Source organism: Pezoporus occidentalis, unplaced genomic scaffold, assembly GCF_034315485.1.
Source record: "Pezoporus occidentalis ecotype Australia unplaced genomic scaffold, CSIRO_AGI_Poc_V1 ctg34, whole genome shotgun sequence".
Taxonomy (NCBI): domain Eukaryota; kingdom Metazoa; phylum Chordata; class Aves; order Psittaciformes; family Psittacidae; genus Pezoporus; species Pezoporus occidentalis.
The window spans coordinates 850,428-863,975 of record NW_026915376.1 but is presented as its reverse complement, the minus strand read 5'-3'; the positions used below and the strand labels follow the sequence as shown (position 1 = coordinate 863,975).

Here is a 13,548-nt window from a genome sequence, read left to right as displayed (position 1 = left end):
GGCTCAGAAAAGCAATGCCTTATTTATAGAAAAATATGAGAGACAGTATGTGCCAAACAAAAGCAAACAAAACACACAAAAAATTACCATGGCTTAATCTTCCTCTTTGTCTTCAACTAAGGGAAAGCTTTCAATAATACAAAAATTGAAAGGCAAAAAAAGGTTATTAAAAGCATTTTGAGGGATGCCAAGAGCATTCAAAATTATTTTCATCTTGCAGACAGTGATGACAACATCCCCTTTATGGTCAAAACACTTATGCGCCTCTCAAGAACTTGATTTTTGCTGGGAGACAGAATCTGGTGACTGCTGCTTCTTTCCACATCGCTTTGTTTCCTCACTCTTGGCACAGTGATAGGTATTGTGTGCAGCCCAGCAGAGCTGCCGGATTGTGGCTTGGATTCTTAATAGGATTCTCAATAGGGCCTGCTCTGGTGAGCATTGTTACTTTCTTGGTAGTTAACAGAGCATGAGTAGTAAGGGTTAGATGGTGAAACACAGTGACTAGAGACAGCTTGAGCCTCATTTTCTGATGATAGAAGTTGCCATTATACTGTGCGTTCCCATGCAGTCTGTTGATACAACTTGCCTTAATACACATAAATAGCAACCAGCTACCATGGGTATGATGATATCAAGTACTAAAAATATGCTAAAATGGCATTTGGACTTAGTGTTGCATACTAGGAAGAAAATTAATCTCTTAAATCACTTTTATTCCGTAAAGATCACCATAAAAATTTATGAGACTACAAAAAAGTAAATAAAGTCTTTAAAGCTGTGCGAAATCAAAGATAATGTGAACAATAAGGTACTCGTTTATCTTCTCTCATCTGTGTTGCCTTGTGGGAACCAGGAACAAACAAAAGATCAGAAGATAGGATTTGTAAGCTCTGGTCCTGCTTTGCTTCTTCCTCCTCTGTGACCTTGTCCAAACCACTTAAATTACTCCAAAGGAATCCTAACAAGGAATATTTTAACCATCAGTTCCTCTCCTCCCTGAGGTCATTAAACTATGGTGCATTTTTTTTCTGTTTCTAGAAAATCTGATTGGGAAAAAAACCCCAACGTAACTGAGAGATATAATTATCAGAAATATTTTTCATCCTTTACCAGCAATATTTAATATCTTTGATTAAAGGTCTTTATTACATTCTTTCTGCAGCCCTTTTGCCCATAATAAACACAGTCTTTACCTTTGTACAACCTTGAGAAGATGTTTCCCCTTGTTCCATTTACTGACTTGTACACGAAACCTCAGATCTTTGAATAGGCACTAAGAAACTTCAGTATGTATTTTTTTATTTTGTAGCTCTTTTCAAATACATTCTTGTCTATTAATTATGGCGGGCCTTTGTGGAGCAACATTGCTAGTTTCTGTGGATACCGACATTTTGACTTGCTGAAACTGTTACAGGTCCTCAGTGATTCAGACCTTTCACTGTCTTACTTTCTGCATGTTCTGTCTATAGTTCACTGAATTCGGGTAGCTCATTCAAAGTAGTGCGCAAATATTCTTACTACTTTCATAGCCTTAGAGACTATCTGCCAATTTCATTAGAAATTCTGGCACAAAAGCTGTAAGTATTAAGCTGTACAAGCACGAAGATTCTCAGCATCACACACAAGTGGTGAGATTCATGTTATCTCTGCCAAAACCCATCAGTTCCAGAGCCTAGAGAAGCAGCGGAAGAACTGGATTAGTGCTGTCTCGCTCTTAATAAAGAGATGTCAAGGAAAACTGGTGAATGGTTCCTATATGAAAAGTGAAAAAAGTGTAAATTTTTAGGTGTAAGGGTTATGTGGAAGTAACAATATCCTCATGTTTTTCAACTTCTAGTTCACGTATGTTTCACCATCATGGAACCATCACCCTCTTGTACCACACTGCCAATTCAGTTCAGAACAGAATGAATACCTACCAGCTGAAGGGGTGCGCTATAGGAAACACTGGATTGGCACCACTTCCATGCACTGCAAACAGCAACTGTGGAAAAATCTGGTCATGTTTTGGCAAAACTCTGAAAACCAGTGAAGTTTTCTCATTGCAGTACTCATCACATGGCACTTTCTGGGAAAAAAAAAGGCAAAAACCAATCCCCAAACATCTAACCCCAATGAACCAGCCAACAAAAAAGCAGACTGTAGCTCGCACTCTGTAAGCTGTTTTTTTTGCAACAACTTTAAAGTTGATCAGTCTGTGAAAGGACAAAAGTGGGGCTTAAACTCATTTTCAATGCCAAGCAATGAAATGAGATGCAATCATTAACTGTAATTTGACAGAAGTGTTACTGGAAACTTCCCCAAAAGCCTAACAAATGAGTCCTACATCAGGGGCCCATCTTGGCTAAAAGATAACATTTTGCCAGACAGTTTCTTGGCAAAAAGCAAAAGAGAGAGCTGACAGATCTATTGTCGTGTGAAGCTGGACTCAAACTTGTTTTCAGTAAAGGGCAGCTCAACAGTTTTAGGTTAACGGAGGCCTTGCGTCTAATGGTAGACATGCCTTGGAAATTTCGGATGTGCTTCAGTGCTGCCTCTAATTTTACTTAGAGCCATTAAAACCAAGTTGAACTGAAGAATCAAACTTTGGTTGAAATTTACTGATATCAATTCTGTAGCATCTTAGGTGTCACAGAGCAAATCTGTAAAACACCATGCATCTACTCCCCATCATTGTTTTCTTCAAGGGATGACCACAAGTTTTGGACATTACTGAATGCAATAAACCCTAGGCTCATTTTATGTGAAAGAATTACCACAACATTTAATTCAAAGTAATACAAATCACAAATGATATAAAGGAGCAATGTCTAAAAATAATCATTTTTCTACAAAAGGACTCTATAGTTAAATACTTTGGGCTTCCTTGGGTAACTATTTCAGAGAATTAGATTTCATGACAGCACGTGGAAGTCAGCAGATGATCCTTCAGACACCAACTGCTAAAGAGTAGTACGAGAATCAGCATAAGTTTTGAAATCACTAAGGAATCAGTAAGCCATGGGTAGTTTTTAATGGAATAGTAGTTGTCACTGCTATTTCAGTTTTGTTGTGGCCTCATTACTGATTTTAAAATCTTGATTTTGAGAGTGTAAAGTGGAAGAGGAAAGGGAGAAGCATACATAACCCCTATTCTAACAGGAAAATGTTGGATCCCTATCAGGAGGGAAGATGCTGTGGACAAGGAAGTAAGAAGGATGAGAAGGACACTGCTAGAAAACACAGTATTTAGTCTGGAGAGGAGATGGCTTTGGGGTACCAAGTGGCAGCCTTCCAGTAACTATGAGAAGGTTACCAAGAAGCTCTTCAGAGCAGTGCACATCAGGAGGCTGAGACAGCAAACTGAACCAGAGCTTCAGACTGGATATGAAGAATAACTTTTTCACCCTGAGGACAGCCAAGCAGTGGAAGGTTTCAAGAGCTGACTGGACAAAGCCCTGAGCAATTAGGTCTGATCTCAGTTGGCCCTGCCTTGAAAGTTCATGACTTTCTGAGGTCCACTCCTAACTGAATGACCTTATTAAAAACCAAAGACACACCACACCCCTCCCTCAGAAAAACTGCATTACGCCAAAAACCGAACCAAACCTTTGCATTTTACTTTCATTTTCCATTCTGGCTTGGGTTTGACCATGAAATTCTTATTGGCGGTACTGCACATTTACTTGAATTTCACAGAAAATTTCTCAGTATTTTTACAGGTTTAGGAATCACAATACCCAAAAAGGTTCATGTATTTTCTTTGGGACAGTTTTTATTATTTTTGCTACAGTATTTAAATTACAAGCTTGGGTGATAGTTTCAAACACAATTATTTACTCCTTTTGTTAAAGGAAGCTGAATTTGTTACAGTTAGTCCTTTCAGATGGCCTTGGTTTTTACATTACAGCAGGCAAACATGTTTTCTTAGGAGAGCAACATCCTTTTAGGTTACTGAGTGGAACAGTCCCCTATCACACAAGAATTTAGTCTTCCAATCTACTCTGCTTGTTTGATACTTCAAGCTTGCTCTCTACTCTTGAAAACCCTAAAAAGAGTTTCCCTTTTTGTCAGACTACTTCCTACTGTTTGTCACCAGAGCTATGCATTTTTCAGGTATGAAAGCAGAGACATTGGAAAAATTTTAAAACATGGGCTGTGCCTAGATCATAAACTTCTGCTGGTATATTTGGGCTGTAGAATACCTGCTTCCTTACTGATACTGTTCAGAAAACAAGCCTGTAGCGTAGTATGACTGCTACAGCACAGTGCTTTTCTTGGTGTAGTCCAGGCTGTTTGGGGTAAGGGTGTTAATCATGTCATCAGAAAGCTCTTTTTGGCAGCATATGCTGAATCTCGATTTTCATAAGAATCTCTTCAAAATAATTACACTCAAAGAATAAACTGGAGGTTTCTAGTAGAGTGCTGCATGTGATTAAGTGGCCACAACTTCTTTGAAGGTACAGTATGAGCCTGAAATCCGGTCATATTTTAAGAAATTACTTTTAACTATTGTCAAGTACTGAAGCATTCCCTGAATTTTCCTACCAACTATAAATTGTTGTACACCAGCATAGTGTGTCTCCCCTACTGCTAAGCAGAACAGTCCTAAAGACAGTGGCAGGGAAGGATGAAGAATAAATACCTATATGCAAAAGGCTTTAAAATGGATGGGTTGCGTAGGAAGCCTTTTCCCTCCGTTTTCTTCCTCCTTATCTTAGCTGTTGCTCAGGATTATTTTACCTCAAAATACTCAGACAAGAGAAGTAGCTTCAGCTATTTCTTTTAGCTTGAATTTACCTGACTGTAAGATCCTGACCCCTCAGGTAACTCGGGCAGAAGCAATGTCACCAGCAATCCAAGAGCACTGTCACATGAAGCAAGAGTTAGTACCATCAGCTTTTTATAAAGTAATGCCAACAGAAATTAGGTCCAGATTCAACCACTTGGTTGCAACTGAGGAGTGAGCAGCTCAGATCAGGAGCCGGGCAGCCTGTGCATATGTGCACCTTCTGCTCCCTCAAATCCTGAGAGACTTTGCATGTGTAGTACCTTGGCAGAGTTGGGAAAGCTGGAGACATGCTCCAAGTTACAACACAAGTGTAAGGTAGCTGAGTTACACAGACACCTGGCTGTTCATTCTTCATCAGGTATGTGTAAGTAACATTGGTGTCCATCCAGCCTCATCATGATCTTCTTGTAGGCAGTTCTGATGATACTAGTGAGTCTTTGCACTGCAAATATAGTACAAAGTGGACATACCAGGATTTGGGCCGCTGCTTTTAAACTGAACTGCTTATTAAAAATCACTTTGCCTTTAAATAGCTTTACAATTTTAAATAAAATAATTATTTTTAAATAGTCTTAATGAAATGAACCTAAAAGTAGAGGATCTTTGATCTCCGTATCTGATATACTTTTGAATAAATATTCTATATATACCTCTTGATCTTTTTGGTGATGAAGTGCACAAAAGCTTAAAATTTTTATGTAAGCTGATATCAACAGTTGTCTTTTTAGGAATAAACTTAATATCCTGAAACACTCAATGCAAAGTTACAGAAACCCAAAATATATTCTAACTGCACAGTCTCTATAAATACATATTTTAACTGAATGCATGCTTTAATTACTCTGTGAGTAAATAACCAAAAAAGAAAAATAGGATTCTCTTTAAAAGAACAACTAAATAAATAAACAAACAAACGCAGACTTCAAATAATAAACTGAACCAGCCAGTAACACTTTAAAATACAAAAGTGTCTTTCTCCTTTAGATCAGCCCAGCATTATAATACTCTGAGGACAACAAACAAAAAATATACAAACTACTGTTCTCAAGTTTCATTCTGAAATCAAAAGTTTCACTAATTTGGGTATTTAAAATTCGCTAGTTTAATATAAAGCTGCACAGGAGGCTCCCTAAGGTACAGATAAACTAAGCCTCCGCAGCGAAACCAAGAAGACAAATCATACATGCAATTTATTCTAGAAAAAAAAAAGTTATTTTAACTTTCACTTTAAAAACCCGTGAAGTATAACAGTGTGTTAGGAACAATGAAGCTCACTAAGAGGGACAATCTGCTCGCATATGCCAGAAAGCATGATCATTTAATGTTATAATTCTGAGCCACATCTTGAAGATTTCATTTCATAGTATTTTACAAAATAATATTCTAAACCTGAACACACTGCATCATACCACGTTAGTAAGCAAGGAATCACAGAGTGGAGTGAAGTGGACCCCTCAAAAATGCTGTTTCCTGAGGTGTAAAGGAATTGTTTCACACTAACGCCCTCAGCAGGGCTGGGACACTGTGCTCTGTACAAGAACAGTTGCCATATTTTGACCAGAGTGTGGGCCAAAGCCCTGGGTATCTAATTCTCACCTTCACAGTCATGTCAGTGTTCCCCTCACATACCACCCAGGAAGGACTAAGCACCAAGTAATAGTAATACCCATTTAAAATGACTCTTTGTACTCATTCAAATCTGTATAGGTCATAGAAAAAGAACAGATTTTACAACACAGGTCTCAGAACTGCAGGGCAAATAGATGTAAACATGTTTTATCTGCTGGACTGAGTGCCCTGGACTACTACCATGCTACGGATCTGTAGTGAGCCTCTGAATCTCTTCTGTTGGTTAAGTTCCACTTTATATCAGCATTCACCCACTGAGAGAGGCCGCAGGCACACAGTTCGGTGATCCTGTGCACTCATCTGGGATGAATCAGACGTGAGCCCTAACTGCAATAAAAATTCACAGACAAAGGCAAGGATCATTATTCCCCATTTACGGAGGAGAAACTGAGGCACAAAGTGATTACTCTAAGTCAGTGACATACCTGGACAGAAAACCCAGTTAGCCCCACACCTGCTACCAGGTGCTTTAAAATTGGCCAAAGCCACTTTAACATGAATAATTTAGTAAGCATCTTACTTTTGTGTCTGTGTTTAGTGAGACCAATGGTTTATTTTTAACCTTCCATTTCTCAAACGGCCCCCACAATACTGGGAGGAAAGCTCCAGGAAATTTAGTGAAGTCTGCTGGCGTATTTATCCCACTCATTCGCTATAACCTTTAAGACACAGGGTCAGTCTGTTAATCACCAAATGAGGGCTCTGTGAATGCTGCTGCACTTTTCTCACTCCACCCAAATAATTACATGGCTCACCAGGAGAATTAAAATGGAGAAAAACAATGTAGAAGAATAGTAAGACTTAGAATAAAAACAATGTTTCCATAAAACACAGACTTATTGCATGATAGCTGGAGGCAACACCTTTGCACAAACAGCTGTAAATTAAAGCTGTCTTTTACTAAGCTTCCAGAGATTGCTTACACAATGGGTGGCAATGGGAGAGCAGAAGACAGTTGATTTTCTTCTTTCTTCTTCACTTGCTCAAGTTGTTGAAAAGCTACTTGCCTACTCTCAAAAGGGTGATGACAATAACTTCTTATTCTCCCATACCACACTGCTACAGTTAAGAACAGATGTGAACATTTTGCCACCTGATTGCTAAACTATAATTTTCTTGATTTTTAAGTAGAAGTGTAAGTACATCATCAAATACACATCACCTGCAGGTGGCAAGTGTTAGAGAACTTGAAATCACATTTTTTTTCTACCATCTCCAATAACCACTGGTGATCTCTTACTGTGCTGTCTCTGCTCATTTCAGCTATGAGAAGGCTATCCAGTGTTTAAATTCTTCCATACGCTGCAATATTTGGGTATAATAGAAATCCATGTTGGCTGCAAAATCAGTACACACAGGAGATTCCATGTCACCAAAGGTGCAGTACAATGCAGTTCCTCCAATGCTAAGGAAAACAGTTGCTATGCACAGCAGGATCAGCAAAATACAGGAGCCACCAGCTACTTCATCTGTAAATGTAAAAGAAGAAAAAGTGAAAAAGGATGATGTACAAAGAATTTGTGTGAGAAAATCTGAGATTGGTTTTACCATTAATGGGCCAGGAGGTAAACACATTTAATAATGCTCACCGTGTCAAAGTGACCATAATACATACTAGGAACTGTATCTTCCTCTACCCAGTCTTTCAGAAACCTAAATAATAATATAGCTTCATTTCTGCAACCTGTGTACCTGTCACTGCTGATATTGCTTGCAGGGTCACACCACACTGACGCAAATACACTTTGAGAATGCTGTTCAGCCAAAGCCTTCCTTCATGGAAATGCTTGGAATGAAATGAAAGCTTTGAAACTAAAACAAATGGAAACAATCTTAATTCGTATTGACACTGACTGCACTATCATGAGCAATTTGTATTTGCTTTCAAATTTTGACTGTAACGATAGAGACAAAACCTTCAGGGTAGGCTAATGTGAAGGGTTAGCTTACATCTCTGTAGTAACTCTTTGCACAATTGCTTATTCCAGAGTAAGAGCAATAAAGAGGTTGCAGGGATTCCGCTGCATCCTCACAACCTCATTTATCCTTGGTAACTTGTATGCATGAATAATATCTGCATTTTCTGGCAGGTTGGAGGCTCTTAAGAAAATTTCTGATCTCCACTTTACATCAAGAAGAAGAAACAGGGGAAAAGAATTAAAAAAGGAGGAAACATTCAAGTATTTTTCTGTGGTTTTGAAATCAGATTTAAAATAGTAATAACTTTCCTTTGAATCATTAAATTCCTGGGGCAGGAAAAGAAAAAAAAAAAAAAAAATCAGAGAAGAAACTCTAATTGAAATTTCATTTAAAACCTAAATTGTTTAAAATAATTTCAAGAAAAATATGGTGTAAGCTCACTTTTGGGATGTGAATGGGTTTTATTTTCCTCCATTTAGTGGCTGGCACACACAGTGGGATACAGAAAGTACTATCATTAGTAACCAAAAGTATTTTTTTTTACATCTCTTTGGTTTGAATAATAGAGATGTTAAACTCCAAGAAAAGCATAACAAACTAATATATTATATTTCTTATAAGGCAGTTTAGCCCATTATAAAGGCAGTAAGGTGTTTATCCAAAATTAGTGCCAGCTAGCAAATATATGTAAATGCTTAGTTACAAAGCAAGGTTAAAATCTGATACCCTCCAATCCCATGGTCTACTAGAAAGCTTGGGAAGCTACCTGTGGACAAAGCACAACAGACTTCTTTCTTCTACATTCCTCTTTACCTACATGTATTAGATTTAGGGAGAAAGCCTACACCTCTCACCTCTAGACTCTGAACATTAATGAAAGAACATCCATTAGATGTCGCTTGCAAATCATTCGGCTGAAGGAAAAAAACTGTGGCACCAGTCTCAACCAAGCTTTAAAACAGAAGTGTACTTATTTTATCCTTCTGTAGTCTTGCACCTGGTATAGAATAATCTTTGAATAATTACCTACATTTATTACTTGGTTAAGAAAGCCCATATTGCTCTTATGAACAAAAAGATCAACATCATTTGCACCCTGAGAGTGCAACCATGAATTAACAGCTTTAAATTACCTTGATCCAATGTGTCTTCCATTTCTTGGAATCGCACTCTTCTCTTTGTTTGCCTTTGGTGGACTTGAGCAATTGTTTTTCCATCCCTGTCATCTCTCTTCTTTAGTATAGACACCAATCCTTCTGCAGGGGCAATCTATTAGGAAAGACAGTCAGTGGCACAAGAGATGTGAGAAATCCAAGTGTGGGATCTATTAAACAATAACTTTAAGGAGGAGATGAGTTAAACAATTAAAAGAACTTAAAAACTCTTCTTAAAATCGCAGCACTTGTGACACCTTCTTGAATACATCAATTCCTTAACATGCAGGACAGCTGCATTATCATTCTGATGACTGCTGACACTGCTTGCCCTTAATTAGTATCAATATTAAATATACGCACATTTACTTTTGGATCATACTTTATATTCACTGCAACAGTACCTTAGTAAGCTCACATTAAATCAAACGGGTTGGGGCAGCGGTGAGGAGGGTTCATGTCAAAAATGTTATCATTAGAGGGCAATAAGAAGCCCCATGACACACTGCTGTTGCCTCTCCAAAGATAAAATCCTGCAAAGGCTATCAAATACTTACTGTGAGATTAATTTTCCAGCACTGCAACTGGTTCCCCAGGGTGAACAAGCAGCTACAGTAAGGCCACAAAACCAAAAAGAGATAACACCAGGGAAAAAAAGAAAGCTTCAGCACTTTGGATAGATTCCAGCTCCATGTTGTCATAAGCTCTCTGGATACAGCAGCAGTTCAAAAATCCTTCCCACAGGCTGGTCACCCAAACAGCTTGCACAAACAGCGATACAGTCAACAAGTCAATAACTCATAACTTCTCTTTCATTTGCTACAGCATTTGGCTTAGCTGCAAGGGTATATACTAAGCCATTCTAGAATGTTACACCAGACTGAGCAGTCTATAATTTCCCAGTTATTAGATAAATGAAAGTAGGGGAAGTATCAGGAGAAAAAAAACCTTCCTAGGAAGCAGTTCCCAGTGTGCTAGAAACAAACAAATTAAAATAGGAGGCATATTTAGACATGCCCTCATTTATCTTGAGATCATCTTTACATGAAAAAGGTATTATTTATCTCTGTAAATCCGAGTAGCACTTACTTTGTAGATCACCAATGACACTGGTTAAATTGAAAAGTAATCTGTATACATTTGTGCTACAGCTAAGAAAACACATCACATTTGCAACTGAGTTTGCAACTCATCTGTGTAGGAGATGACCCCAAAGATCTCTAATTTTCACATAAACTAAAAGTGGAAAATAAACAGCTTCCCAGATAACACCGTAGCTGCAGAACACTGCTTAACATTCCCCATAACCAAATCAAGTTAGAGGACCATGCATAAAAACTTGTTTGCTTGGCAATTGTAAGAGCTGTAGAAAAAGAGAAAACAAGTCACTTCATGACTTATTCCCCTAAATTTGCTTCATGCTACAAACTTATGCAATGCAGCGATGCATGCTGTAACCAGAGATGGTGCACTGAACACAGTGAAACACAGAGCACAATCCAATAGGCATGGTACCAACTACAGCATTTGGTGTTTGCAACAGTTTAACTGGTAAATGTGGCAATTACACTTGCAGGTCTCTAGTCTGGCAGCATTTTATAGCCCTGAACTGGACAAATAATGTTGCCCTGAAAAACTCGAGTTGGTTATTGTGCCTACAGTCCAACAACTTTTCCCACGAGCACAACTGAGAGGATAAAATCAATCTCTGTCACACTTCCCCTTTTCATATGCACTTTCACTTCTGATTATCTGCTCAAGAGCTTGAATGGATCATTTCATCTGTAAAACTGTGGAAAGAAACTGTTTACATCAACATATGGAGTACCACTATTTGGCACAACTGAACCAGAGATGTTGTCTCATCACAACAGCCAAGTGCACTGGGGTGAGCTTTGACTAGTAATGTTAAGTTAGCCCTGCAGAACTGCCATGAAAATTTATCAGACTAGCCAGAAAACTGACAGTTACACCTTCCTTGTTGTCACAAGCAAGGGGGATCATGTAGGAGTGTATTAATTTGATTTATTTATTTGGGAGGGCAGAGGTGAAATAATGTCCTTCAGAAGAGTAGATTATTTTAATCTTTTGCGTATGGCATTGCTTTCATAAAGAGGATCAATGCTCCTCCTGCACCACCCCAGCAGCAGGCTTGCTGCTGCCTGGCACACGTGTTTGCAGGTGGCTTGTACTGCAATGGTAGCAATGTCACACGGGGCAGCAGGGCGGTTGTATCACTCTGCCCTAACATTAGTGTATGGTGGTCTGTTCTGGCAGCAGTCATTTCAAACTGAGACGCTTTGTTTTATCTGTTGGCTCCTGGTAGTTTTTGAATGACTGTCACAAGCTCTGTCTTCTCCAACCTTAAAACCAGAGGGCTGTCTTTGACAGGATTATGTGGAAACGTGTGTTTTCCTGATTACAGTTACGTAAAAGGCTTGCAAAGGAAAGTATTGCTCTAAACGAGGTTCAGTGACTTTCCCTGTCAGCCTACATGGCTCTGTTTCAGGATTTACTTCTAAATGTATAAAGAACTAATTGACACAGCACCGGTTTCTCTATTCTGAACATCTTTTGCCTGAAAAGAGGGGAGCTTTTGATTTCACAATAGAATGAGTGTGCTGCTGTTACTCTCCTGTCCCAACAAAAGCCATAGACCGTACTTTTAAGAATATCCCTTTTACATGATATATAATTCACACTAGAATGTTTCATCTGCCTTTGAATTTCACAAGTCACACAAGATTTTTGGTTTGTTCTGCAAAGGACCCACAACGCTATTGCCTCCTAATCACAATACACTTTATTGCTAAAAGTGCAAATACAAACAACTGGAATTTTGTATAAAGCAATATTTACATCTTCTTTTCTACCCTATTCTCAACTGCAGCTCAAAAATACTTAACGCAACCATCACCACATCTTATTGTTCTTATTTTCTGTCACAAAAATGCTATTGCTGTGAGGAAGACTGTCAGGTAAAGTCAAATCTCATGCAATTAGAACAATCGTAAAATGTATTTTTCTACTATACCTTTTATTTAGAAAGATTTCAAAGCAATATATGAACTGATTGCATTAGGTCCCTCTCCAATTAATTAAATATCCAAGGAGAGGGACTTAGCTGCCATGCAAGACTTGAAGTTTTCCATTCCAGTCTTTAGGAGGCAAGAGGAATTTAAAAAGGCGGATTACATTATTTAAATTGGAAGTTAACGCGGGAGCTGTGGTTAATACAGCTGACCACAGGCCTCTGCTCGACTTGAGCCACAGGAGGAAAAATGTAGGCTTGCACTAGGCCAGACCTCACACAGCTGTTACAAAAGAGAGCTGCAGAAAGGACCCTGTTGAAACACTGAAGTTTTCTTAAGTCCAAGTTACAAAGTTAACAGAAGATGCTCTTGGAACATGTCTGTAACTGAGCTTACTCACCTGGCTCTGGTGGCCTTCACGGAAGTCTTTTAACCAGAGCCCTTATAATTACTGTACAGGAACTGAAAATGGCATATGGGCATGTGGTGGCATTTTGAGCAACAGTTAAAAAGGAAAGCAGCAATGATTGTTGGTTAACTGAAACTCTGTTAATATCTTAGCTTGTCTCTTTTTACCACTATTGATACAAAGTGATTCTGCTTCACAGAAAAGTTCTAAACTTTTTTAGGCAAAATTTAATATCCTGGCTGTAAATAAAGAAAAACATAAACTCTAAATAAACCTCCTGTCTTTTCTGTATTTCAAACAGAATTTGCCAATAGGAAAAAAACCCCAAAACCTTCTTACATTATGCACATTTTTGCAAATACAGTGTGTGAATGTATGTATTTATAAACGTATTAGACAAAACTATGAAAATAAGGTCCTGTACTTCAAACTCCTAGAGAGAACAGATCACACATGACTACTGGAGTCATTTGTAGCATACAGGAATAAGTAAAAATCCCCAAAACTGGAGGCACTGAAAACTGGGATTCAGGAAGAGAAGTTCACTGTATGATGTATTTTGGTCTGAATGCAGAGAACCACTCAAGGAGTTTTGTTTGTGTATTCTTCTGTAGTCAGTATTCCTTATTC

The 13,548-nt window shown here is 38.4% G+C and overlaps 1 protein-coding gene across 1 annotated transcript in view; it reads right to left on the bottom strand.

The window, feature by feature from the left end:
- Positions 1-3,731: 3,731 nt before the first annotated feature.
- The window catches only part of CNST (consortin, connexin sorting protein), a 36,192-nt gene continuing 26,375 nt past the window's right edge, over positions 3,732-13,548 (bottom strand). Inside the window, exons 9-10 of the mRNA XM_062629472.1 lie at positions 9,457-9,592; positions 3,732-7,872 (exon numbers count right to left, since the gene is read on the bottom strand). Of these exons, the coding sequence (XP_062485456.1) occupies positions 7,667-7,872; positions 9,457-9,592 (342 nt within the window). The 3' untranslated portion in view covers positions 3,732-7,666. The remainder of the gene's footprint in view (positions 7,873-9,456; positions 9,593-13,548) is intronic.